The sequence below is a fragment of the Kwoniella pini genome, chromosome 2 (assembly GCF_000512605.2).
Source record: "Kwoniella pini CBS 10737 chromosome 2, complete sequence".
Lineage (NCBI taxonomy): Eukaryota > Fungi > Basidiomycota > Tremellomycetes > Tremellales > Cryptococcaceae > Kwoniella > Kwoniella pini.
Genome location: NC_091717.1, coordinates 1,736,017 through 1,761,640, shown reverse-complemented (window position 1 = coordinate 1,761,640; position 25,624 = coordinate 1,736,017). Strand labels below are relative to the sequence as shown.

The following is a 25,624-nucleotide window of genomic DNA, read 5'->3' as shown; positions in this document are numbered from 1 at the left end:
CGTCTGGTATTGTCAGGGGAAAGAAGTAACATAGTTGAGCAACTTCGAAAGATACATCAAATGACGATAATACGGTGAATATCATTATATATGTCCGAACGAAATACAAAGTCTAACATAACGCGATACAAAATTGTTACCAAGTGTGAAAGGGATGCAAAGTATGATTATTATACAATAGATATTTTTAGTTTTTGATAGACCACATGATGATCGAGTGAAATTTAGGGATAAGAAATGGCTACAAGTATATTGTGAAATGTGTTTCCGAGACCTTCTATTCATCATCATCTGAACCAAGTTCAAATTCTTCTCCAGCTGTCACTCTTTGCCAACCCTTTTGTTTCTTTTCCTTTCGATCTTTTGGTTTATTCGGCTTTATTGGAGAAGGCGTATTAAGCAATGCACGATTCTCTTCTAGATGACCACTAATCCCCGCGGACCCCTGACGAGGTAGAATAATCTTCACAGCGGTGATAGGGAATATCAATCCCATTATTCTACTAAGTAATAGCCAACTTCCAACCCATGAAAGAGTTACGACTGTTATACCTAATTGACATAATGGGAAAGGATCAACAGTATAGTCTTCTCCTGGAGCTGGCATTGCAGATGAAGAAGGATTCGAGCATGGTTGATAGGGTGTCGGAGGTGACAAGGTGTAAAGTATAGCGGAAACTACGTAAAAATTGAGGTCAGCGTGTGTATATGTATGCCATCTCCACGCCTGCAGTTCCAAAAACTTACTAGGCCAGACAATGAATAGCATCGCCGCTAGACCCACTTCCAGCACTCTATCTTTCCGTAATCTGCCATGATCCCTATAAGTAGTATGTTCCATATCCAATTCAGCTTTCTTCTGCGCAAAGTGCGTGATCAGGCTATGTTGGGCATCCGTATAGATTAGTGACAAAGGAATCTGGAATTGCAATCTGACATTGACTCACCATCCGAGAGACAGGAATATGCCAAAGAAAGAGACTACCATGACGAAGATACCACTCGACGCTAAACATTCAGGAGTTAGGAACATGTGATGTCCGGTAGATACGCGTTGCACACTCACTAAATTCTCCTACTCTGATAGAAGCGAACGATGCACAGGCCACGAGCAGGGAGCAAAGGTTCAGTGGGATATAGGTCCACAATCTACCCCGCGAAAATTTATCTCTAGCTTGAACTAAACTTTCGTTTTCATCATGCGATGAAGATGATAAATCCGATTCAGGGATATGCTCCTCGACTTGTATTATAGCTGGGTTCGCTGTGGAGGTTGTTGCAGTAGAGCCATATCCCATTGAGCTTGATGATAGAGGTTCAACATCATGTCGTCGTAATGTTCTAGGTTGAAGAGTTGGTGAAGATGGATTTGAATTTATAGCTAATTCCCACATTATAAATCCGTCACCTGAGGACCCATTTTTATTGATCTTGTCTTCATCCTCATGACTTGTGAGAGCGATTGATAAGTAGTTTAGTACTTGACAAAATGTAATCGTTGATAGGATGTGTAAAAATGTCAAGTCGAAAGTGAGTATCGGACAAGTAGGTAAATCGAATTCGAAATCTGTTGTAGAGTATTGGCAAAGGGAAGAATCTATCGTGTACAGTGTGAAAGACATAGTCGCAGCTACAGTCAACAGCATACCACGACATCAGCCTCATGATACTCCTGAATGATATGGGGTGATTATAGTCGGCTGATTACGAGCAAATGATTGCTCACATGTCCAGCAGATCCACATCAACGCTACGAAAGTGAAACCCAGTCTGTCCAGATAGTGTGCCCATATATGGGGTAAGATCATTGTAAACAACCGCCTATGGGCATGAAATCAGCTTAATAATTCGAAATAAGTGAGGTAGTGCCAGGACGTTACTCACAGCAAGCACATTACACAAGTCCCTATCAAGCCTGCTGATGCTTGAGCAACGATAAGTCCCCTTACATCCCCGGGCATACCAGTATACATGTCTTCCTCTAGGTCAAATGCAGATCTCATCAGCTTTAGTAGCATTTGGCCCCGTGACCAGAGACTTTGGAAAATGATTGAAGGCAGTCTTGTCAAGTTCCGGGTCTGTGTACTCACTACTCATTGAAGGTGGGGCAGATACAGCAATCGATACCACACACAGCGTTATGACCAATATATCCAATGCCCATCTAGTTTGATGAGAGGAAGGTAACGACGATATCATCTTGTTTTGACTTTGGCTTTGGGCTTAACGTTAATCAAAAGGTAAATTTATCCTTGAAATTATATCCGAGTCATTGATTCTGAAATTCTTCGCCACCAGCTGATCATTGATTCGTTGCTATCGAAAGATGAGTCGAAATTAAGATTGGTGGTTGTTCGAGAGCGAAGGAACGCTGACACTCAAACCGCTCCGAATGCTTTAGAAAAGGTTGGATATTTGATATGATGATCAATCAGATTGGCTGTTCAATGTTGGTGTGAGACGTAAATAGCATAATCACTTGTCTCACTACTATGCCAAGAAGGGATCAGCAGCCTGTTTAATCGAGCGGACATATCCGATACTCGATTTGCCCTATCCTTAATTTAATTGCGATTAATTAAAGGACTAACATTTCATAGACAAGAGAATGATAAGAAATACACAATAAAACATGCATGTGCCTATGACTTGAAGGACTTTGGATTTGACATCGATAATGGTTGTGTTTGAATCTATTTATTTTGTACTCTAGCTTGCTTCGAACATTCTACAACTATAAATTAATCCGTGTTTTACCCAAACCTCCTTGTTCTACAAATTGCCATATTGATTTAGATCAAACTCTTAGACTCTATTGACCCCATAATCTCATCCCAAAAAGCCGCCAAAGTTGGATTCAAGAGTTTCATAAATAGCGAAAATCATTGCTGAACTAGGAGCACTTTTAGCTATTGTTGTTCCACATCCAGCATATAATCCTTTTATACCTCTTGATTTATATATAATTTTAGCCATTTGAGCAAAAGATGGTGAAATTTTATTAGGATTTAATTCAGCTTGAGTTTGAATAGCTGATTTAATAGAATCTGCAGGAAATAAAGAAACAGTATATGCTATACCTGCCATAGCACCTGAAATCATTAATTCAATTTTACTTAAATCACCTTTTGTTATTTTTTTGTCTGAATCAATTTTATCTTGTTTTAATTGATGTTTAGCTATGAATATTCTAGCTGAATATTCAAATGTAGCAAACCATGCTGCTGATCCACCTGTTTCTCTAAATAAAGTTCCAGTTTGACCTAACCATAATCCCTTAAATCCATGTCTTTTTATTACATCCCCTACTAAAGTTATTGGTCCTTGTAATTTCCTTGAAGATGCTATTGCCGCACTACCAGAAGCGATATGAGGTGTAGTTGCGAATGGATGTGATCCAATTTCAGGTGAAGCTTTCAAAGGTGAGATTGATGATGATACTGTTCCTTCAATTGCCAAGCGTTGTACTTGCATTCGGCATTTGATCAATTCGATAGGTGTGCTACGGAAATGCATAGATTAGCGATACTGTTCACTCGGTCTCTATCTTTCTTGACGAAACGTGCTTAGGGGATTTATCAATATCGATCACTCACAGAACGAAACTCGCCATGAAACCTGCTCCTCCACCTGCAATAGCTAATTCCGCCGTTGTCAATTCCCTTGCTTTTCCTTTTCCTTTCCGTGTATCTGATCCAGGTAGTTCCGGACGGACAGACAGTATAAGTTCTTTCCATTTATTATAACACAAAAACAGTGTAGCGTTCTCGCAAGCTGCTCCAACTAAAGGTGCTGTAAGACCCTAAAAACCCTTTCACTTCAGCATAATCTCTCGGGAATACCGTATACGGCTTAGAAGTAACATACTCTGTATAAACCGAAGAATCCTTCTTTTTGCCTTGTCTGACTAAAACAATCCCAGGGTCCTTTGAAAGTAGCTGGTCTATCGGTAGGTTGAGATTGTAATCGAACTTTGACTACGGTTTGACCTTGTCTATTAGCTACTCAATATAATTTGACATACGGCTCCTTAGCTTACCAAGATCGAAAGGATGTTCGAATACTTTCGCTACCATCCCCGCTACCTGTGCATGATTTGCGATCGTGATCAATACATGATGCAGTCAGGTCTGACATGATCTCGACTTACACTTCCAAAGGTGATATCCTCCAAGGCGTTTGAAGGTCCTTCATCTGCTCCCATTTTTTATGATATTCAGGAATTATCAGTGGTATTATCGAGACATAAGACTCAGTAGCTATAGGTGAGAAGCTTGATTGATGCAACAAAATATGATTACCATAACTGTACTTAAGGCGTCAAAAATCATTTTACAGGAGTTGCGGCTACGCCTGTAATTATTAACGCTATTTTTGTAAATATGAGTTCTCCAGGCACCAGCTTGAGAAAACGTGGTATGATGCGGTTTATGCGGAAAATCAATCGGCGCTTATAAGGACAAATATGGCGTTAAGCCTGCATGAAAAATCAGTTGTCGAGTTAAGTAATAGCAACAGCATGACGAAACAGTTGTATACAACAAATGATCACGAATACAACACATTGCTGCCGATGACGATAGATCAAACTAAACTAATCCAGCTCTGAGCATGATTCCGCCAAAATCTTCAAAAGATAATCCTCGTTGTTCATGTTGCGTGGAGAAAAGGGTAACCATTTCCTTGATCTGAAAGAAGTCTCATTAGTACTTCCTTTATATGATTCTTGGTCCACGATAGCGAGAGAGTACATACCTCGTCTTCATTCCACATCTCGCCAAGCTCTCTAACCCATTTCTTCACTTCATCTCTACCTAATATACCTACCCAATCTCCTCTTTTGCTTGATTGAGAACCAGAAGAAGGAGGTTTGAGCATCTCCCAAGTATCTTTAGCCAATTCCTTTTGTCTACTATTCAATCTTACTTTCCCGCTTGAATCGATATCTAAATTCTTCTTTCCGCGCCTACGAGATGGAGCGGGTGTAGAAGAATCGGTTTCTGCGAAATCTTTTGACTTGACGTCGGAGGTTCTATTCTTTCCTTTCCTTGTCATGGACGCCGAAGGCTCTTGACCATATTCTGATCCTGATAATGAAGATGATTCTGATTCTTCTTCACTAGGCAATTCGAATGTATCTTCTAAATCATCATCTTCTTCCTCCTCATCATCATTAGGACCATCATCTCCCATCAAAGCGGCGCAGACAGCTCTGAAATCCTTCAATTCTACGCCACCTATATCTTCTTCCTCTTGTCCCCTTTTCTTTCGTGAAGCAGGTTGTTCTTCATCTTCCCATCCCGAAGCTGAAGCTCTAAAAACAGCTAAAACATCTTCATCTGAAGGAAGGCCCAATGAAGTGAGTAAAGAAGGTAAGAGCCGTAAAGGTAAACGCTTGCTGCTTGAAGATACGATGGATACTGCTCTTGAGGGCTGTCTCGATGATTCATCTTCATCTGAAGGTAAAAAGCCTCCTCCTACTTCCGCATCGTCCGTTAAAAAGCCGCCTCCTACTCCATCATCTTCCTGTAAGAATCCCCCTCCTTCTTCATCATCTAACATGAATCCTCCTTCAGCACCACTATCATTATTTAGAAAACCTCCTTCTTCTAGATCACCCTCATCATCCCCTGATAATCCACCTTGATTCTCGCTATATGTCCGATTATCATTTTGTTTCGATTCTTTGTCTTTTCCCCTTGATGTTCTCTCAATCTTTCTTCGCTTGTTTGACCGTCCTTCGTAAATTGCTATACCTCTTTCGAAAACTTTATCTATTCGATTCCGTTTTTTGGCGCTCAAAGCTAAAAATTCAGGATCGACATTTGAGTCTGATACTTCTTGTACACTCGGTTGTGTTGCTACTGCTCGACGAGGACGAGACTATGTCGCCATATTATTTAGTATACTTTCGCGTTTGCTGTTCTCCAAGCTGGACATACCATGATATAGTGATTAGTTAATGAGAAATAGAGATGAATGAAAAAAAGATAAAATATTGTTGTAAACAAATCATTATGTTAATGAATGATGACGTCTAGAAATATGACTTAGATCGACATGGTAAGCTTTCACACGGTGTATCATTCATTCTCATGTCAAAATGGAAAAATACGTAATTAAGTCTCATTGATATGAATACGTATGTGCAGCTTGATTGAATTAGGCTTTTCATGCTCAGTTGAATTTACCTTCTACCTAAAAGCGTCATAATCGTAAAAGTCATTCGACCTTCATCTTAGCGTGCGCCGTAGCTGTTCGTTTCCTCTTTTGATGCCGGCTTAAGATAGCCAGGTACATCCCATTTGTGACCGATGATACCGAAGCATCAAATACACTATGTTTGGTCTCGAATATCTTTGTCTTGCTGTTTTGCGAGAAGTCCGTCCACTATATCAAGTTTCTTTCCTGCCATGCTATCCCAGTACAAAATTTGTCATATAAACCTTTATGTAATATTCTTTCAGGAACACCGAAAAGCCACGAGCAACATCATGGCGCAAGACGTCATGCTTTTACCAGATATATTCAACGCTTCTTTACACTAACAAACAAAGTTTGAAGTATAGGGAAACCCTTTTACAATGATAAGTTTACTTACTCCTTTCGGGATATAGCCAACCTTTAACCTAACAGAGAAAGGAATTTGTTGATCAGGTGAATAAACAATTAATTCACCCCTGATTCTATCATAACTCACAAATACATGTTAAAGCAAGTACGAAAAGGGTTTTTGACGTTGTCTCGGCTGTTAAGCTGATTTAATTTTGGTATGTGGTCAGTAACTCGCGCGAGCCAAAAGTACAAAATGATCGAAACCGGATTCCAAGGGATACCGGACTGATCAACAAATCTAACAGATCTTTTATACATTCCCCAGATCTGCCTGCTATCAGCTTTACAATTTAGGCTGATTGGCATATTACACTTCCGCAGGCTAAGCTAAATCCGAGAATACCTCTTGTTTAATTGTAAAAAGCAGTCTCGCAGTCTTTAGAGATCTTCGGTGCCGTGATTATAGACCTACGTGTGAATCGCTTACGAGATAGGCTAGAAACGTTAATTCATGTCTATCATTGATAATTGCCGTCATCATTTGTGTAAAATTAGAATTACACAAAACATCACCTAAGAGTGAATGTCGTCTCAATTAGTCCATATCTGTCTTGTCATATTCATCAACGAGGCCATTTTTAGCTACGGAACACATCCACAGACGACTGAGGTGCAAGTTCGCTATCTGGGACCCGCGATTATTGACAAAAATTCGTCTACATATCAAGCATTTGCGATAATTTGGATACATCGAACTTCGCTCCTTCAGATAATTAGTATGATATCGACAAGAATGCGCACCTGAACGGGATTGAATATTAGACCTATCACTCCGCTTACTTTCCTTGTTAAAGACATCAATCGTCTAGACCTGAATCAAAAGACTCAAACTTGGTCAAATTGGGACCTAAGTCCTTCGAATGTCGATCGAATCAGAAGAGAAAATGACACAATGGCGAGATGCTCCTTATTTACATTTTCCCAATAGTACATATCTTGATTCTTTATCAAATAATACTGATCCGTATACAATATATTACGGTCAAGCAGCAGTAGTATCATCAACACAACTTACAGGATACGCTATTTTAAATATAATTGGTATAATATCTTTATCATTTTTAGTTGGAACAATATTACTTTCAGGATGTAATTTAATACCAAATTTTATACGAAATCGATTACCACTTTCAAAAGAAACAAAATCTGGTAAACTTCGAAAAAATTTAATAAGAAGAAGAATAATATTAGGAACTAAAATTCAAAGAGATCCATGTTTAATTAATGCATTTATAGTTATAATTTTAGTTAATATTTTAAATTTATTATATTGGATGGCAAATAATGGAAAAATAAGTAGTGAAGAAATAATTTATTTACCTCATCCAAAATTATGTAGAGCTCAAGCTATACTTCAAGCTGGATCTCAATCTGCTCAAATGTCTGTGGTATTATCAGTAGTCCTTCGGGTAAGTCTGATTGACCTCCATAGATCCTAAAGATTCAATTCGCTCATTTGAATTAACTGATTGTTCTCTAGCTATGGTTGAAGACTATCACTTTAACTACACCACGTTTCGATAGATTTCGAGGTAGAACCACTTTACTCATTGTGAGTCGCTCGAACTTTCATTAGGCCTACTATTGAGGGAGCTTATGCAACGCCTTTTCCCGAAAGCTACTGGCATTACCATATCTCTTCGTATTAGGCTTTGTGCCCCGGATGGTGATCGTAGGTCGTTTTCAGATTTGGTAGTACAGAATTGGCGTCGTCATGCTAACTATATCATCTCAATCAAATATAGTTAACTATGGACAGCAAGGCGCCCTTGCTTATCGTGAGTTCCAGCTCCTCAAAGTATCGCTTAGAACATCGCTGACAAAACTGCTTGTGACATCCTTATAGCCTACGCCCTTTTATTGCTCATTGCTCGACTTGAACATGCAAGTCCATCATTTAGTAATTCCACAATCTAATATAGTATACTAACATTTCATTTCCTCTTAGTCGAAAAGCGTATCAAATCTTGACAGGGGTAATAGCAATTATAACATTGATAATGGAGTGTGAGCTGTCCTTATCAATTCAGATAACAAGACTTTTGAGCTAATTAATGAATTCGTTTTTGTTAATGAATGAATTTAGTATGGGTAATATTTTTAATTACAAAACATTTTCGTCAAACATCAAGAACATCAAACCTTGCAAATGCTTCAATGACATCTAAACATGGAATTAAAATTAATTTAACAAAACCACAAAGAATTTTAAAAAGATCATTTTATATTAGAGTTTCATTATTTGTTTTTTGGACAATTGGAATGATAATGGCAACTTTATATCAAGCATTTGATAAAACAATAACAGATTCAAATAGTGATTTTGTTTTTGGTTCAATGGGTTTAATTGCATTTATTTGTTTTGCAAGTCAATCTGATATTTTAAGATCATGGAATATACCTTCAAATTCAGAAGAATTAATTTTTTTTTTAAATAAACATTTTAAATTTATATTAAAAAAGAAAAATCATAAACAAAATGAAAATTATTTACCTAAAAATGATAATGATATTAAAAGAGATAATAATATTATAAATAATAATAATAATAATAAAAGAAGAGAAATTCTTCCTACTACAAGTTTACCTCAAAGTGTAATTAATAACCAACAACAACTTGAATTTAATTTATATGATTTTTTAGGTGATTCTTCTCCAGGTAGAAAAGAAGAAGAAATTGAAGATGAAATTGAAATTCAAAATTTCATTAATACTAATACAACTACTTCAAGAATAACAGGTACAAGTGGTAGTAACATTTCATCATCTTCAAAAAGACCTGAAATATTTTCTTCACAAGGTGATTTAAAAGAAGAAGATGAATATTATGAAGAAAAATTACCAATAGAAAATTTTGATATATCTACATCTTCAAATACTACTACAACTGGATTAGGATTTAATATGGATTTAGATCCTCCTTCTTTATTTGGTTCTAGAGGAATGATAGTTACTTTACAAGAAGGTATGTCTGTTGAAGAAGATTTGAATTTAGTTGTAAGTTTAAATAAAAATGGTACAGGTGAAAATGGTGGAATTGGACAAAGGACAATGGATACTCGAGATATGGTATGATATTTTTAATGAATTGTTCAAGCTTGATTGTATTATGTTGTATAGTCTGATTCGGATATTATGTAAATTTCCATGATAAAGTGGGATAAGTGATATATCCTTATCCTTCGCTAGCAGACCTACTAGCATTGTATACCGATTAATTGTTTGAAGTAAAAGAGTAAATCTCAAATGCATTTGTAATATCGGTCGAATTTATATTGCAATCCTGGGAGCAGCGAAGTTTGTCATAATACAAAGGTGCATAAACTTTATTCAGTACAAATATACTCCATGATTCACACTTTCCAAAATGACTAATTCAAAATCTAATCAAGGATGTGACGTTACTTCTAAGGGGCAACTTTAGTTTCATTCCATTCTCCATTACTTTGTCTTTTATATTGAGTACGTCTATTTGGAATAGGTTTTAATTCTAAAAATTCAACAGCTTCAGGAGCAATAGCAATAATTGCAAAATGATCATAAGCATTTTTGATTACTTTCTGTTCATCAGGTTTATCCTATTCATTGAATAGAGTGAAAAATTAGTATTCAATTTCAAGTGCTTGGTGTTAAGGAAAAAAGAACGAAGCGAAGAAACCTTACAGATTCAGCAGGTATAGTTTCAGGCCAATTTTCACTATTTTCAACTTTATCTAATTCTTTACCTGGAGTTGGACGTCCAAATCCTGCTCTTAAATGTCCACTAACACTTTTCCATAAGTCTTTTCTTTTATTCTCCCACCATTCTTCATTACCTTCTTCTTCTTTACCTTCAGTTCCTAACGTTTCAAAAGCTTTTTTTAGATCTTGAGAAGGATGTATAGTTACTGCTTTTCCAGTTATTCTAAATTGTACATTAGTAGGTTCAATCCACCATGCGATTTCTATTGTTGGTGAATGTGCAATATGTTGAGGTTTTGCCATTCTTGTATCTGTTGTAGTAAGTAATAAAGCATTTGAAGTTACTAAATAGTAGATTATAACATCAATATTATTACTTTAACTGGTGCGTGCATTATGATGTAAAATAACTCACTCCCTCTATGAATTACATATCTGACTTTAGGTTTACCTTCTTCAGATGAAGTCGAAAATGCATAAGCTATCAATATCAAGGCAGAAAGTGAAATTATTAATAGCATGATTAGCTTGTATCACCAAATGATAGCTGTTTAAATACTCACTGGTAGATTTTGGATTTTCTTTGAGCTGTTGCTCGATTAAAGGTAACCAATGTGGTTTTGACATTGTACGACGTAAAAAATTGGTAACGAACAGATTGAAAATTCTTCTCTATACCTTCCTTGATGAAAATTAGTAAAATGATATTGATGAAGGAGTTTTGTAGAACAGATTAATTAATGTGTTTTCTACCCATTTCTTTCTGTTAACGATCGATATGGCGTAGTGAACGATCACCCTCCACTTTGATTTGCGTCACCGCTCTTAACCATATGCCGTCATTTCATCGCGTCCTTGCAAGGTGGAGGAGGATTAAGATCTCATTTATAATTGTCTGAACACACAAGTCCAACACATGCAATACATAGGGTTTGACACTTTGGAAGGTTTCTCAATTATGCATCGAGGGCTAATTGCGCTCACACAATCGAGGCTACATCTGTGTTGACGAATGTACTTATATCCAAAGTCTCAGTCTCAGGTTTAACTACTCCGGCTTGAGCCAAGACCCTAGGTTATCAACAATGTACAAATTAGCTGGTTGTCATTATCTGTCAGCAGGTTTTCGATACTCCGACTTACCTTAGAGTCTCCCTGACAACGTCCTCTTTAACCTCTAATAATTGATCTTCCCATTTAACGCTCTTTAACCATTCTTTCACATCATCTTCATCATGCCCAAAATATGAATGAACGAAATTTATATCTTCCTTTTCACGTGCTTCAGCCGAATTGAAATGTTGTACATAAGGCTGTAAGGATGATAAGAATTTTTTAATGATTTCTGACGATGCTGTTGGAGAAGCTGCAATATGCCAACATGGCCAAGGGGCTATAATTGTAACAACAAATATCAGTATTCTACATTCGCTGTTTTCGGCATATGAAAATCCATAAACTCAAGTTGGAAGGGATGAGCTGTAAACAATAAGACGTACTGTAAACGGAGCCTATAAATCGAACTTCACCGGAATCCACATATGGCTTAGTAGTGAACCATTCCCATAAGAATACGGATGCTGGAACAAACGGTTGCGTCAACTTCAATCGTTGATGCATATTAGTGAACGACCATCAATCAAACTTACTTTCGCCAGAATTTACAGAATCTCGAAGTGGTTTGAATTGACCATTGACTGTATAATGATTCATCAATATGGCTTCGTGACTTTCAATCAAAAAACATACCTTTAAATTTGGGTTGTTCATTCTCTGTCCAACCTTGATTTAACGATAAAACAGAAGCCATCACTTGTGAACCACTATCACATTGGACGTCCAAACTATTAGCTGAGATTCTGTAATACTATTACAGTATAGTCAAGACGAGTACTAACCTTCCTAATCTAGATATACCAAATGTCGTACCTTTCAAATCATCTACCGAGTTATATTTACTTTCTTTACCCGTTATAATAGCCCTGTCATGACCTTATCAATCCATATTTTTACAAATCCGTTTGAGATCGATTGAATTTTGACGAATCAAAAACATACCATCTTAAAGGACTAGCTATATATCTGCCTACAAGTTTATAAGAAGTTTGTCCATTCGCAATTCCAGCAATTAAAGCATCTGTTAAAGCTATATATCTCAATCAGTTATTGAATATTGGTTTATACAGCAAAGTCCTATACATAATACCTTTTAAATTCACTTACCAATACATAAATCTATTTCTCCACTTTTTAACTTTACTTGCATTTCACCTGTTCCACCTGGACATTCAACCAATTCAAAAGTTTCATTTTTATCTTGCGATGCAAATTGTAATAAAGGAGAAAGGAAATGTTCTCTATGCCATCCTACTTTCAATTTTGTCATTTTGTAGGTGTTGCTTATGTCCTACAACACAAGACTGAAATATGTATTTGAATAAGTAGTCAATGGGTAGTAATAATAAGGTGGACATTCCGGTTGTTAAGATGCAGGCAGTCACGGATGATCGCTAAATCTCATTAATCATTAATATCGGATATCGCCGTTATGATGGATTTCCCAATAAACATCATTGTGCGAACAGCAACAGCGCTTGCTCGTGAATAACCCCATCGAGGTACTGGTAGTATGCCTGCTCAGGAAGACAACAAAGAAAACAACACTCGCCGTCGCGAATGCTGAGAGTTGAAAGATAACTTAACGCCCTGCAGATCGTTTTCCCATTCGGCATTGGCAGGTCAGGCACCTTCGGAGCAGTCTATTGGGCGTGGTTCTCGCAAATCATGGTGAATATAGATGGAAGAGGGTGAATACAGTCGAATTAGCTTATTCTTCTTGCAACATATCCCTTGTCATCATATCCACTGTCCGTACTTGGAGTTTTTTAAGCCGAATTTTCAGCCAAAGCATTGTAATTCTGACACGACGTATTATGCGATATCGGAAATGTCATAACACCCCAAAAGAGGTCAACGATCTGTAGCAATTCTACAATAATAATCGTTTGTTTCCCTTTATAAAGCCCTCTCTAAGACTAACCGTCTAAACTTATCTCTTTGATCAAATTTAAGCGGAAGCCTTCTTCTCCTTAACGTAAGCCTTTCTAACTTCTTCACGTCTAGCTTTCTTAGAAAGTTGAATTTGGAATCGGTCAAAGTCAGAAGCGTTCTATGAATTCAAATGTTGAAAGTCAGCTGTATATTCTCATTTCAAAACCTATGACACCGATTGCCCGATATTCTGATGATATTGGTCATATCAGGTCAAGGACTAAATCAAAATACACACCTTTCGTTGTTGTCTAGCAGCTAATTTCTTAGCCCATCCACTAGATTGCCATTTCTCAAGTACACCAGCTTTCTCGAAAGCCTTCTTAACGGCACCGTTACCGGCACCTCGGGGAAGGGAAGCAAGGGTGTAAGGAGTAAGGATGAGGTTTCGGTAAGGGAATTGTTGTCTTGGTACGGAAGTGGTTGGTCCGTCAATGAGAGCCTAATATGACGAATTTCTCGTATCAGCTATGTCTCCACAGTAAAGTCTCATCTATGTAAAAGATAGTTGCTCACTCGGTTGTGGTCAATGATTTCAACGATAACAGCAAGGTTACCAGCTGAGGGACCGTCGTTAACGAGAACAACTCGGCCAACCTCGACGAATCGCTTGAATGTGGATTGCTATGAGGAAAATTTGAAAGTATTAGCTATCATTACTTGATAGATTGTCTTCCCGTCAACAAGCCCGTCCAAACTATCTCCTTAGTCTTGCTTTGGTGTTTAATTCCGCGGCAAGACATTCATCAAGCTCCTAAAGCAAAATGACATGATCCAGAGAGTAGCCTAGGTATCTGTGTCATATCTCTTTGATTTCCCGAATCCATCTACATTGCGTCTCCCAGTATCATACATCTACTGTTCTTTTCGCTTGTCTGGATTGATCCAGAGACGAATCCTTGATGTATTCCACAAAGATATCCATTCCTATATATTTGACTCCCTTTCCACCTTCTGATACTGGAAGACCATCGATTTTCCTATCCTGTCTTTCTTCTTATATCCGCGCCGAATAGATATTCAAACTCACCACCATCTTGTCCAAACTCTAAACGTAAGAAGTCGAGGGTTTTAAAATGTAGTAATGAAGAGACTTGAAGTCTTGAAGGTTGAATAAACTGATCAACGATAATGAGCAGACCTTTACTTTGTACACAATAACAGACTCCGTCAGAGCATCAAGCAAGCAAGCAAGCAATCGGTAACCACCATCCAAGCAACGAACAGCCAGCTAGACCCTAACCAAAGCAAGCAAACGTGTGAGTGAACAACAGTAAAACCCATCAACCGAAGTGGCGCCATCCAACATCTCTAAGATGCTTCTACCGATTGTCGGAGATAGCTTAACACCGATGATCTCGTCAACCGGAAAAGCCGATTGCTGTGTTTGTGGCATATGATGAATAAGCGGTGACGCCATATCCTTTGATGACCAATAAAATCACATATACCACGAGAATTACCATTAATGGTAAAACAATAAGCGCCGTAAATAGGATGTTGAAAAGCTTGTAAAAAAACTTGACCCTGAAATAACTGTAAAGGTCTCGATTCGATTTTATTCCAAATTCCCCTCATCGATTCATTCCAAATTCCAAATTACCCCCTCTGCTAATTTGGAATAAATCATTCTTACTTACTTTATACCTTCATCATCAACAACACTTTGAATAGAAAACTAAAAATAAAAGATCATTAGTAGATCATCGACATCATCGAAGAACACTTGATCACTATCATCATAAAGAGATACATCATCGACCCTCATATACTATAGAATCAAAATAATCGGACTCTCGGCCCTTTTTACCATCAAAACACATTCTTTCAATTGTTAGACTTTAACTACCATCAAAAGAGGATTGAAAACCCCACTTTTGCATCAACCATCAAATTGCGACATCTCATACAAAAGTAGAAAAGACCAATAAGACAGATAAATAGACGGATATCTACCTGAACTGCTTCAATAGAAAGGGAAAGCCATCAAGCTCAATCTTACCTTTGATCATCTTGAATACGTCTCAAGTACAACATCGATCCTTTATATCATTAGAAGTCAGCTTCGTCCTTAATATATCATACATATCGAGCAAGGTACTTGCCTGTTAGATCAGCGGATACATCACCCACTATGTTTCCAGATTTACCAGAACACTTGCAAGCTTTAAATGCTTTACCGGGCAACACACCACCTTCAGCAGCTATGAACCCAGAGCAAGAAGAGGCTTTCTGGGGTTTCTTACATGCCGATGAACTATTCAGAAACTTTGGTAATGCTCCATCACCATCTGAGCAAAATGGACTTCTACAAGAAGATAAGTCAACTTACAACCACAATCAACAAATCATTGCTCCAGCACCAACACCGATCGCTAATACTCCTACTCAATCACAACAAGAAAACAAACCTGGTGCACCAACATTAGAATCTTTCATTGCCGCTTATATTGGCCAATCGTCATCTCACGGTGCTAACACCTCTTCTGCTCATCCTCATGCTTTACCACCCAACTACCTCATCCCTATACCAACACCATACACCCAGAACTCAATTGATACCCCTCAAATGGATACACCAGCAGGCATCAATACTTCTGATGTTCTTCCTGGATCAGCCTCGATATTTGGTGATTCCTTAGTAGAATCTCCTGAGGATCGAATTTCCGGTGCCAAAAGATTAAAGCAATTAGGTGCCCCTCAAGTTGAGATTGAAGAAGAGTAAGTCAACACTTCGGCTGAATAGTTACTTTGTAATATCTTTACTAATGTCTAGTTGGGGTTTTCAGCAAACGACGACGTAATACTGAAGCTTCGGCTCGATTCCGAGCCAAAAAGAAGGAGAGAGAGCAAGCACTTGAAAGACGTGCGAAAGATCTCGAAGCTCAATTAGCTGCTTTACAATCTGAAAACACTTCTTTAGAGAACGAAAATAGATTATTGAAGGCTATAGTATTAAATGGTCCTTCAGGTCAATCTTTACCTGCTTCTATCACTTCTTCTTCAAATGGTAATCCCCCAAGTTTACAAGCTGCCTTAGCTTCTTTAACACAGAAAAGGAAACGAGAGGATTAAGCGTTTTACTTTTAGGTTTATATAGCGATGTTGTCAGAAGTGTACATAAAGAGTAGTTGTCGACGTACTTGGTGGTCTCATATTTTCATATAGATATTTACATTTGATATTGAAACTTTCGGTTTTATCTTTGTCTCTTTTTGGTGAATCGGATATGGGTATTTTGTACGAATAGAATAGAATAAATTGATATGATATGATATGCAGAAGAAACAATTTAAATTGAAATGCAACTTCAGGTTATACTTATCGTAGCAGGTTGAATACGCACTGATTTCTTGATCATCCAAGGGAGGATGTGACGATAAAGTGGGAAGGGAGGTGTCTGAGCGCTTGATAAACGGGATGATATTGTTAGCTCAGATGTAGGTTCAAAACCATTCACTTTATCCTTGACCTTCCTTGGCTTAATTTCTCGGATTCTTCATAATCTACCTATCCCATCAACAATTACAGAATCTGTCTACACTTAACAATATCGATCAATGTTTTTTCTACTAGTACACGATGCCACGAAAAACCAAAAAGGTAACTTTTAGTGAAGTATCAAGTATAATTGATAATGAAAGTTAAGATTTTACCAATTTCCTCATCATAAATTCTCACATCATCATGTTCTCAATTTTATTCAATCAGAAAAAATCAATGAAAAATAAGCAAAGTTGTAGGAAATCGCCCTGAAAGAAGGTGAAGAGAATGTGGCTAATATAATAGCTTTTCATTCATCTATGCGTTTCCTGGGTTTTTTTCTCAAAAATCGATTCTGGAAGCTGTTATCGTTCATCTCAGAATCTTGATAGGAAGAACGATTTAACTGCCGTATACATTAATCATAAACAATAAATGTAAGTCAAACGAACATACAGATCTTCCAATTCCGACGAAAAACATTATTCGAATAATTACTCTATTTCGCATTTTGATTGGTCAATTATTTACAACGACAAGCCGAATTTCAAGAATCGATCCAAATCACTTTGACTAATGTGATTGACATGACTGATAGAAATGATCTTTACATTAAATTGATCGCTTCTCTTGACGAAGAGGATGTGTTGCATTTCAAGATGAATACGAAAATGAAAGTGTATGATCAAGAAGTTGCCAAATTTTGGATAAATCTTGTAAATGATTATCAAGATGTTAATGAGCTTTATAAGAACCTAGTTGAAAACTGTGAGAAAGGCATCGAGGAGAATATTAAAGGTTAGTTCAGTGAAGGAATTTTATTTCGAAGATGCCCTTTTTTTGGTGTCACTGGTTCCTTACCTTTTGATGCAAGATTCCGGGTTTGTCAAAAAAACATTCTTGATTCAGCCGAGTGTTTATAAATGTTCCAATTAGACGGAATCGAGGAGTATGATGATTCTCTAACCTTGCGTAAGGAAGAAACTGATCAGGATGGAAAGCGATAAGATTTTCTCAAAAGGCATTTACGCTGAAATATTGAATCATCTCGTGATGTTGATTTCTCTCTCTTTTCTCTCAATGTATTTATACCTACATTATTATTCTTCCATATTCATTCACATAAGTACAAATATGTATAATAATATTGAACTATATAAGAATTCAATGGAAACCCCTAATGAATCTAATTTCACTTCTGTCCAACTTCTTCTTTTGGCGCATCAGCATCATAAAAAGCAATCCAAATTTCACCTTGTTCATTATCATTTTGTTTTTTCCAAATTGTTTCAGTTCCTGCTCCAATAAAATAACAATTACCTTCTTTTGAAATTTCATTTTGATTTTCATTTATAATCCAATTTCCTTTAATTATAATTGCAATTGCAGGTCCATTAAAAAAATTTAATTCATCATTTGAATTAATTTTTAATATACTAAATTCTTCAAAAGGTACTTTATATACTTTTGTATTTTGATTCAAAGATTTTGATTTTGATTTAAATTCTTTTGAAATTAATTTTAATACTGATGGAGATTTAGATTTATAAGTTACAATTTTCGAAACTAAATTTATATCATCTTTTTCTTCATCTGGTGTAAATCCTACATTTAAAACATTATCTGAAATTGCCATTAATTCGACGATTTCTTTGGAAAAAACAAAAAAGGACAAATCAAATTAGTATATGAGATGAATATTAATTTATTAGGAGACACAGCTAGACTTACCTCCTTCAAGCCAAGCATGAGGACCATCTGCACCTACATATATTCCTTCATCTTTTTTCAATTCAACTAGATTAAGGAAAAATCTAAAAAATTCAAAAAATTTAATCAATAATTAATAAATCAACTTTTTAAAATGTTATGTATGTATACGAAAATGAAAAAAAAAGGAATGAACAAAAACAAAAGAAAAAAACATACAATGTAGAAAATAAACCACTATCACCATTATAATATTTTTTTGAATTTAAAATAGCTTTAACTAAATTTTCTTTTTCTTTTTCATTAAATCCTTCTCCTTTAAAATCTTTAAAAGCTTTAATGCCTTCTTTTTCAATTCTATTTGAAAATTCTTTTACAATATTTTCATTATCACTTAATTTTGAAAAATTTATCCAAACTTTTTGAAGATTATCAGAAGTTGGTTGATTAATAAAATTTTCAATAGTATTTTGAATTTCTAAAGAAAGTGATTTAATTTCTGGAATTTTAGTTAAAAATTGAACAATTTGATTGTATTCTCTAAAATGTGCAAAACCTAAAAAAGAAGAACTTAAACAAACTGCAATTTCAGGTTTATGATTAATGCTTTTTGTTTTGAAAAGAATTGAATTAAATTAGCATTTTCACATTTAGTTTCTCTTCCAACAAAAGAATAGTATTAACTTACTCTGGAAATTTTTCAGGATCTTCTTCATGTAATTTTTTAGCTAATTCTTTATTTGGATGAATTTGTAAAGGTAAAGCTTGTTTACAAGTTAAAACTTTAAATAAAAATGGAATATGTCCTTTAATTTGATTTTCTGAACCTGAACCTTTTTTACCTGTAAAAGGAGTTTGAAAATTTGATTTTGAACTTCCTAAATATTTTGAATTTTCTTCTAAGAATTTCGATAATAAAATTGATTTATCAGAATATAAATATGCTGGATTAGTTGGATGAGTTCCCATCCATAACTACAGGATTCAATTTTTCAGTATATTAATTCACGATTACCTAAAAAAATAAAATAAAAATTAAACATTGACTCACTTCTGCATATGGTTGATCAGGTTTAAATTCGAATTCTGGTTCGCAGGCATTTTTAGTTAACCTTCCTGCTAAACTATCTTCTCCAATTTTACCCCCTAATATCATAACATCAATTCCTGATTAGCAAATTACCTATCTGAAGTTTTTGATTATAGGCCAATCTCACAAGGATAATCATTTGGATGAACTATAAGTCGGATTAAACCTGAAGATTCCGTCATAGTGATTGATGACTTTCTTTTTCTTTTGATAATGTCTACTAAATTGTCGACGTCGAGATAAGCAGATTTCGAAGATACAATTCAGACGTGTTGTGCTTTTAACAACGATGTAAACTCTACTCTCACTGCAACGTTACCAAGTAACTCAATTTGATTCATAAGAAACCAAGATCGTTATACTATTCAAGCGACGTCATTTCACCTGAACGATGTGGTCATTCCAAGTGGAGGTAAAGGGTCGTACTCGATAAAAATACGGTTAAATCAAATTCCAGCAAATTTAGACATTCTTGGCAGACTGATAGCCACGTAATATGGCTGAATACAGTGATCAGACGATAATGAAGTCCAGGTGAGGGCAGAACATATCGTTGAGATGAGATATATGGCATTCGTTATGAAATTGAATGCAAAATACATCTAATTCGGTCATATAGCACTTCGCGAGCCCTAAAATCCTTGTGTTCCTGTACCCCGTTCATTAGCGGAGCCACCTAACTACTGCGCAGAAGAAAGATGTTGATGTCTAGTATTCTTCCTCTTTCGCTATACCTCCTTCGTACTCCTCACCCTGAGGTGCTTCTTCCTCTTCTTGATATTCTCCTTGAGACCACCACGAAGTTACACCTAAACCTGATTCAGCGATTGTTGCCTATCCGAACGAATTCCATCAGTTCTCATCACTCTTTCGTATCTCGTCACGTTTTGTCGTCTTGTACTTACCAGGATCTTGAACCCAGCCCTCTCTATTGGATCTTTCTCTATTTTCGGTGCGTCTGGATCTTGCTCAGCTATCAAGCTCTGAGGTGTCGGTCTAACATCTTGCCATTCAATTGAATCTACTCTGAACCGTATAGGTTCACCTTCATCTATATATAATCGGTCTATATGAAGGTTTGTGATCAGCTTTTTATACGCCTTGTGAACTGCCTAAACGTAGAGCTGACCTGCTACTATACTATTTGCTAATTGTTCTGGAGTCAGAAGAGTACCTTCGTCATCTGGTGATACCCAGAAAAACTTTTTCTGTGTAGGGTCGCTGGATGTAAGGGGATCGCATCAGTCCCATCATACAGGTGCAGGAATCCGAATTTGTGCGTTCAAAACGTCTGGGCAGAGGTAGGACTCCCTTAGGAGGAGGATTTGGATGTGGCTGCAAGTTGCCAAAGTAGTGTAACTCACTATGCGGAATTTGGGGGAAGGAGAGATGGCAAAATGTAGATGTCTTGGAAGAAACCTAAGCTGACTGTATTTATCCGCATAGATCAGCTCCCTGACAGCTTCCGTATTTCAATTCATGATAAATTGCACAACTGACTCCTTATGTAAGATTTGGTAGTCGATAACACTCGTCCCACTATCACTTCTCCAACAAAAGGAGCGAATAGCATCAATCGGAATGAGACTGGTCAAAGCATACGCGTCAGCATCACGGTACGACAACTTGAAAGCTACGAATTCACTCTGCAAGCTCACCTTTGTAGTACATCAAACCATTACCCCAAGTTACCTTTCCATCTTCAGCTGTGAGGATATCGAAAAGAGACAAAGCAAGTCCTTTATCCGGTACAAGCTTATTGGCATACCTGGACACAAGTTATAAGCTGTATCGCACCGAAGGGCATTTCCTAGCTTACTTCTTATTCAAAGCATCCTGTATTGTAATTGCTGGTGGAATGTCGAAAGTCTTTGGGGCAACTGGAACAGTATCCTAGAGATACATACATATCAGCCGAACATCAAGCGAAGAGCGCGGTGAGACGATAAGCATACCCTGACACCGACAAGGACGAACATCCTCCCTTTTAATCAGCAATCTGCTATATCGAGATCATCCAATGCGTTATGTACCGATCTTGAGCTTATGGGGCACTTGATTTTGCTTTGACAGTTATAGCGAAAACAAAAACAAGGAAATCTCGAAAGTTGAACATCCTCCACCTTGAAATCAAAAAGCATCGGCAAAAGTGTGTATACTGGCAGCCCATTTAATGATGACCGAATCCACGTGTTTAGCTATGTGCCTGAATAGGTACAAGAGATTTTTGTGTCCACCTGCAAAATTAGCAAAATAGACATTTAGAAGGGTCATCTGCTTCTTCATCGGTATACATAACCATACCGCAATCCAGTGACTACCATGGCTGACGACGGTATCGAGCTTAATTTCGCTGTGCCACCTTCCGGTGTAGCAGTCAGACAGGTAGCTGCTAAGAAAGGTGGCAGGTGGACCGACAGGTAAGCTTTGACCAGATGTTCCAAATTTAGAAAGATATGTAGCTGATGAATTGTACGAAGGGTCAAAGCAAAGAGAGATGCAAGAGACTCATACAAAAACCTTAAGCAGAACTCTACATCCCTGCCTCCTCCTACACCTGCGCCCGCCGCATCGAAAACCACATCACAACCACCTCTCTCGTCTTTCGTTGCTCCCGTGGACAGGCCGAAGCCATCACAAGGTCCTCAACCTAGAAGTGTCAGCTTGAGTAGCAACGCTGAAGCTGGACCATCAAGGCTTCAACCGTTTCAAAGGTCTACTACAACGTCGGCGCCTAAAGCTCGATCTTCTCTGCCTCATCAGTCGGCTCGACCAACGGCATCTTCTCGACCTGAGGCTGGACCTTCGAGACCCACAGCTGCTTCCACCTCCTCTGCCCCACAACCGAAAACAGCCCAGTTCATATCGTCCCTGTTTTCTGCTGATCCACTACCGAAAGCTTCAGCTCCCTCGACACCTGTTCAACCACTCGGAGCGCCATCAAATGCTCCCTTAGTGAGCGATACATCAACATTTGAGGGACTAGGAATGGACCCATTATTGGTTAGACACTTGAAAACCAAAATGCATGTGGAGAACCCAACTGGAATTCAGAGATCTTGTCTTCCTTATATGCTTTCTTCACCTCTCGATCCGGATCAAACAGAAGACACATCAGCGCCCCTAAGAGACGTATTGATTCAGGCTCAAACCGGTTCAGGTAAAACACTATCATATCTCCTGCCTATCGTTCAAACACTACTCCCATTATCAAAATTGTCATACATCGATCGATCTATCGGTACTTTGGCGATAATCTTAGCACCGACTCGAGAGTTAGCGCAACAGATCTCGAAAGTTGTAGAACAACTAATATCGATGAGTTTATCGTTAGATGAAGAGGACGATAGGCAATTTACAAGATGGCTGGTCTCTGGACTATTGACTGGTGGAACCACTCGAACTCATGAAAAAGCAAGATTGAGGAAAGGTGTACCCATTCTGGTTTCTACCCCAGGTAGACTGTTAGATCACTTGCAAAATACATCATCATTCCAATGCGCCAAAACCATGTTCTTGGTATTGGATGAAGCGGATCGTTTGATGGATCTGGGATTCGAAGAGACCATCAAAGGGATATTGAAAGCATTAGAAGGTAGAAGGAAAAACGAGATCAACGTTGAGAAGGAATTAGATGAGGAAGGTGGTGGTTCCATGAGATGGGGTTTCTGGGGAAGAGGAAGAACGAATATTCTGTGTTCAGCTACTGTTGATGCTAAAGTCGAAAAACTCTCGGGGATGGCTCTACGGGATCCGATCTTATTTAGAGCGGAGAAGGAAATTACTGAAAGCCAAGACAAGGACAAGGACAAGGGTGATGAAGTCAAGAATGCTATTGAAGAAGCTGGAGCAATTGTCATACCTAAAGAATCTGAAGACAAGTTTACACCACCTTCTCAACTTTCTCAAAAATACGTTGTCACCCCTACGAAATTACGTTTAGTTGCCCTAGTAGCTTTACTTCGATCATTGATCGCTTCCGCTACCAAGATTGATACCGAGAAGGGTACTAAGATCATCGTCTTCTTGAGTTCAACGGACTCGGTGGACTTCCATTGGAAATTACTTGGAGGAGTTCAGATGGGCGAAACCCCTGATGGACAGGAAGATGATGAAGAAGAAGATGAGAATGGAATTGAAAGTGCAGATGATGAAAGTGGATCGACTTCAAAAGTTAAGAAGACGAAAACGAAGAAAGCCAAGAAAACATCAGAGTCGGAAATGATCACTCTCACTTCACCTTTATTCCCAAATACCACCTTACATCGATTGCACGGTTCATTACCCCTTCGAACTCGTATGGCATCTCTCAAATCCTTTGCAACTCAATCAAGTCAACCGTCTGTTTTGTTTGCTACCTCAGTAGCGTCTCGAGGATTGGATCTTCCCCTTGTCAGAGCTGTAATACAGTATGATTTACCTACTGAAGGTGGTGCCAATGAGTATGTTCATAGAGTCGGAAGAACGGCAAGAGCAGGAAAAGGTGGTGAAGCATGGGCATTCATTGCTCAGAACGAAATCGAATGGGTTCCGTGGGTAGAGAATAAAATGGGTAATGCTGAAGGTAGTAAGAGTGGAGTCAAATTAAGTCAAGTTGGTGTAGAAGATGTACTTCGGAAAGGATTTGGTGGAAAAGGGTGGGAATTTGAAGGTAGAGCTACAGAAGTTCAGCTAGGATTCGAACGATGGGTTCTTGATGGTGAACAGGTAAGTCATTTTGAAGCTTGATCAATGAAAAATATTGATGATTTATTCGTGAAATGTAGAATGCTGCATTAGCTAGAAGAGCATTTTCATCATTCATAAGAGCATATTCAACTCATCCATTAGAGGAAAAGAAATTCTTTCATATAAAATCAATTCATTTAGGTCATTTAGCAAAATCTTTCGCATTACGTGAAGCTCCAGGTCAATTGACAAATACAACAAATTCATTATCATCATCAAATAATAAAACAAGAGTTACAAGTTCAGCTACTGCACCTGCCAATAAAAAGAGAAAACATATTGAAGGTGATAGTGATAATGATGAAAATGAAAAACTTACAGGAGGAAAAGAATTAACAGCTAGAAATGAAACTGAAAGAAGAATGTACGAGGCAGTACGTAAACAAGGTAGAATGATTAAGAGTGGTGGTAAATTAGGTGAATTTAATGGAACAAATAAGAGAAGGCAAAGTAATTTAGGTTCATCTGGAGGCGCCGGAGGAGGAGAATTTCAAGTTTATGGAACTAGTGAATTGGAAAGAATGGTCAGTGGGAAGAGGTAAAACTTCTCCGATTGTGTCATTGATTATACATGCTGTATGGTATATGTATTATTTACTATATTTGCTAAACTCGTGTCAACTGAAAAGTCTATGTAATTGCCTGTAGTTGGTTCTGATATATTCAATCAGACCGGATGAAACAATCAGATAAAATTGTTATAAAATGTCAACCTATTTTACTGTGTACGAGAACAACACACGTTTAATTCTGAGAATAACATTGGACTACGTTCACAAGCCATTGAAACCAACATCATAAGGGCTTTTCTCGATTGATTGTGTAAATTGTAGTAATATCGTCCTTTCAGTCCGATGATAGATCTACGACAAAGGAAAGAATCACAGCTTAGATGTATTTGATCATGTATCAGTTTTTACAAGTACACGCAGTACAAACATGATACGTTGGTACATCATCTACGATTCTACGCCACAAATTTAGTTCTTCCCATTGGCTATAGTGTAGCGGCAGAGGGCTATGAAATGAAGAATGGATAGTTCACGCGATTGAGGATAAAAGAAGAAAAATAAATTTGATACAACAAAGGTCCGAGCGTTAGAGTTTAATCTATTTGTTTGCTTTACATTCCGGTTTCTCAGCTTGACGAATCGTTATTTGGCGTCAGACCACATAGGAGGGAGAGAGATTTCGTTGACTTTAAACAGTGGCGTTGAAATGACACTAAAATCACTGATTGTATGAACTAATTGTCTGTGTTCATGA

General features: G+C 37.5%; 11 protein-coding genes across 11 annotated transcripts; 3 read left to right on the top strand and 8 right to left on the bottom strand.

Moving 5' to 3' along the window:
* Positions 1 to 277: 277 nt before the first annotated feature.
* I206_101992 (uncharacterized protein) lies at positions 278 to 2,199 on the bottom strand (the record flags this gene model as incomplete). The annotated part of the gene is made up of 7 exons (XM_070202487.1): positions 278 to 678; positions 748 to 881; positions 948 to 1,008; positions 1,067 to 1,630; positions 1,727 to 1,821; positions 1,885 to 1,981; positions 2,091 to 2,199. The coding sequence occupies 7 exons, from the start codon at positions 2,197 to 2,199 to the stop codon at positions 278 to 280; spliced, it is 1,461 nt and encodes a 486-aa protein (XP_070058588.1).
* A 630-nt stretch (positions 2,200 to 2,829) lies between these two features.
* Positions 2,830 to 4,204, bottom strand: I206_101991 (uncharacterized protein; the record flags this gene model as incomplete). The annotated part of the gene is made up of 5 exons (XM_019158612.1): positions 2,830 to 3,502; positions 3,597 to 3,802; positions 3,868 to 3,977; positions 4,040 to 4,085; positions 4,151 to 4,204. 5 exons carry the CDS (start codon positions 4,202 to 4,204, stop codon positions 2,830 to 2,832), a joined length of 1,089 nt encoding a protein of 362 aa, XP_019008358.1.
* A 385-nt stretch (positions 4,205 to 4,589) lies between these two features.
* Positions 4,590 to 5,945, bottom strand: I206_101990 (uncharacterized protein; the record flags this gene model as incomplete). Its single annotated transcript, XM_019158613.1, has 3 exons — positions 4,590 to 4,688; positions 4,756 to 5,883; positions 5,943 to 5,945. 3 exons carry the CDS (start codon positions 5,943 to 5,945, stop codon positions 4,590 to 4,592), a joined length of 1,230 nt encoding a protein of 409 aa, XP_019008359.1.
* Positions 5,946 to 7,499: 1,554 nt separating this feature from the next.
* Positions 7,500 to 9,690, top strand: I206_101989 (uncharacterized protein; the record flags this gene model as incomplete). Its single annotated transcript, XM_070202486.1, has 7 exons — positions 7,500 to 8,024; positions 8,096 to 8,167; positions 8,234 to 8,287; positions 8,361 to 8,393; positions 8,462 to 8,499; positions 8,564 to 8,622; positions 8,702 to 9,690. 7 exons carry the CDS (start codon positions 7,500 to 7,502, stop codon positions 9,688 to 9,690), a joined length of 1,770 nt encoding a protein of 589 aa, XP_070058587.1.
* A 332-nt stretch (positions 9,691 to 10,022) lies between these two features.
* On the bottom strand, positions 10,023 to 10,923 carry I206_101988 (uncharacterized protein; the record flags this gene model as incomplete). Its single annotated transcript, XM_019158615.1, has 4 exons — positions 10,023 to 10,193; positions 10,279 to 10,640; positions 10,712 to 10,777; positions 10,860 to 10,923. The coding sequence occupies 4 exons, from the start codon at positions 10,921 to 10,923 to the stop codon at positions 10,023 to 10,025; spliced, it is 663 nt and encodes a 220-aa protein (XP_019008361.1).
* Positions 10,924 to 11,276: 353 nt separating this feature from the next.
* I206_101987 (uncharacterized protein) lies at positions 11,277 to 12,682 on the bottom strand (the record flags this gene model as incomplete). Its single annotated transcript, XM_019158616.1, has 8 exons — positions 11,277 to 11,367; positions 11,440 to 11,689; positions 11,796 to 11,876; positions 11,946 to 11,993; positions 12,046 to 12,119; positions 12,195 to 12,278; positions 12,355 to 12,442; positions 12,520 to 12,682. The coding sequence occupies 8 exons, from the start codon at positions 12,680 to 12,682 to the stop codon at positions 11,277 to 11,279; spliced, it is 879 nt and encodes a 292-aa protein (XP_019008362.1).
* A 681-nt stretch (positions 12,683 to 13,363) lies between these two features.
* On the bottom strand, positions 13,364 to 14,272 carry I206_101986 (60S ribosomal protein eL14; the record flags this gene model as incomplete). Its single annotated transcript, XM_019158617.1, has 4 exons — positions 13,364 to 13,465; positions 13,586 to 13,789; positions 13,864 to 13,971; positions 14,201 to 14,272. The coding sequence occupies 4 exons, from the start codon at positions 14,270 to 14,272 to the stop codon at positions 13,364 to 13,366; spliced, it is 486 nt and encodes a 161-aa protein (XP_019008363.1).
* A 1,209-nt stretch (positions 14,273 to 15,481) lies between these two features.
* On the top strand, positions 15,482 to 16,422 carry I206_101985 (uncharacterized protein; the record flags this gene model as incomplete). The annotated part of the gene is made up of 2 exons (XM_019158618.1): positions 15,482 to 16,068; positions 16,137 to 16,422. The coding sequence occupies 2 exons, from the start codon at positions 15,482 to 15,484 to the stop codon at positions 16,420 to 16,422; spliced, it is 873 nt and encodes a 290-aa protein (XP_019008364.1).
* Positions 16,423 to 18,022: 1,600 nt separating this feature from the next.
* Positions 18,023 to 19,812, bottom strand: I206_101984 (mannose-6-phosphate isomerase, class I; the record flags this gene model as incomplete). Its single annotated transcript, XM_019158619.2, has 6 exons — positions 18,023 to 18,480; positions 18,562 to 18,644; positions 18,760 to 19,146; positions 19,229 to 19,515; positions 19,592 to 19,686; positions 19,758 to 19,812. The coding sequence occupies 6 exons, from the start codon at positions 19,810 to 19,812 to the stop codon at positions 18,023 to 18,025; spliced, it is 1,365 nt and encodes a 454-aa protein (XP_019008365.2).
* Positions 19,813 to 20,338: 526 nt separating this feature from the next.
* Positions 20,339 to 21,609, bottom strand: I206_101983 (uncharacterized protein; the record flags this gene model as incomplete). The annotated part of the gene is made up of 8 exons (XM_019158620.1): positions 20,339 to 20,464; positions 20,536 to 20,696; positions 20,760 to 20,851; positions 20,995 to 21,058; positions 21,131 to 21,217; positions 21,289 to 21,398; positions 21,450 to 21,523; positions 21,586 to 21,609. 8 exons carry the CDS (start codon positions 21,607 to 21,609, stop codon positions 20,339 to 20,341), a joined length of 738 nt encoding a protein of 245 aa, XP_019008366.1.
* Positions 21,610 to 21,952: 343 nt separating this feature from the next.
* On the top strand, positions 21,953 to 24,900 carry I206_101982 (uncharacterized protein; the record flags this gene model as incomplete). Its single annotated transcript, XM_019158621.1, has 3 exons — positions 21,953 to 22,050; positions 22,111 to 24,337; positions 24,397 to 24,900. The coding sequence occupies 3 exons, from the start codon at positions 21,953 to 21,955 to the stop codon at positions 24,898 to 24,900; spliced, it is 2,829 nt and encodes a 942-aa protein (XP_019008367.1).
* Between the last annotated feature and the right edge of the window lie 724 nt (positions 24,901 to 25,624).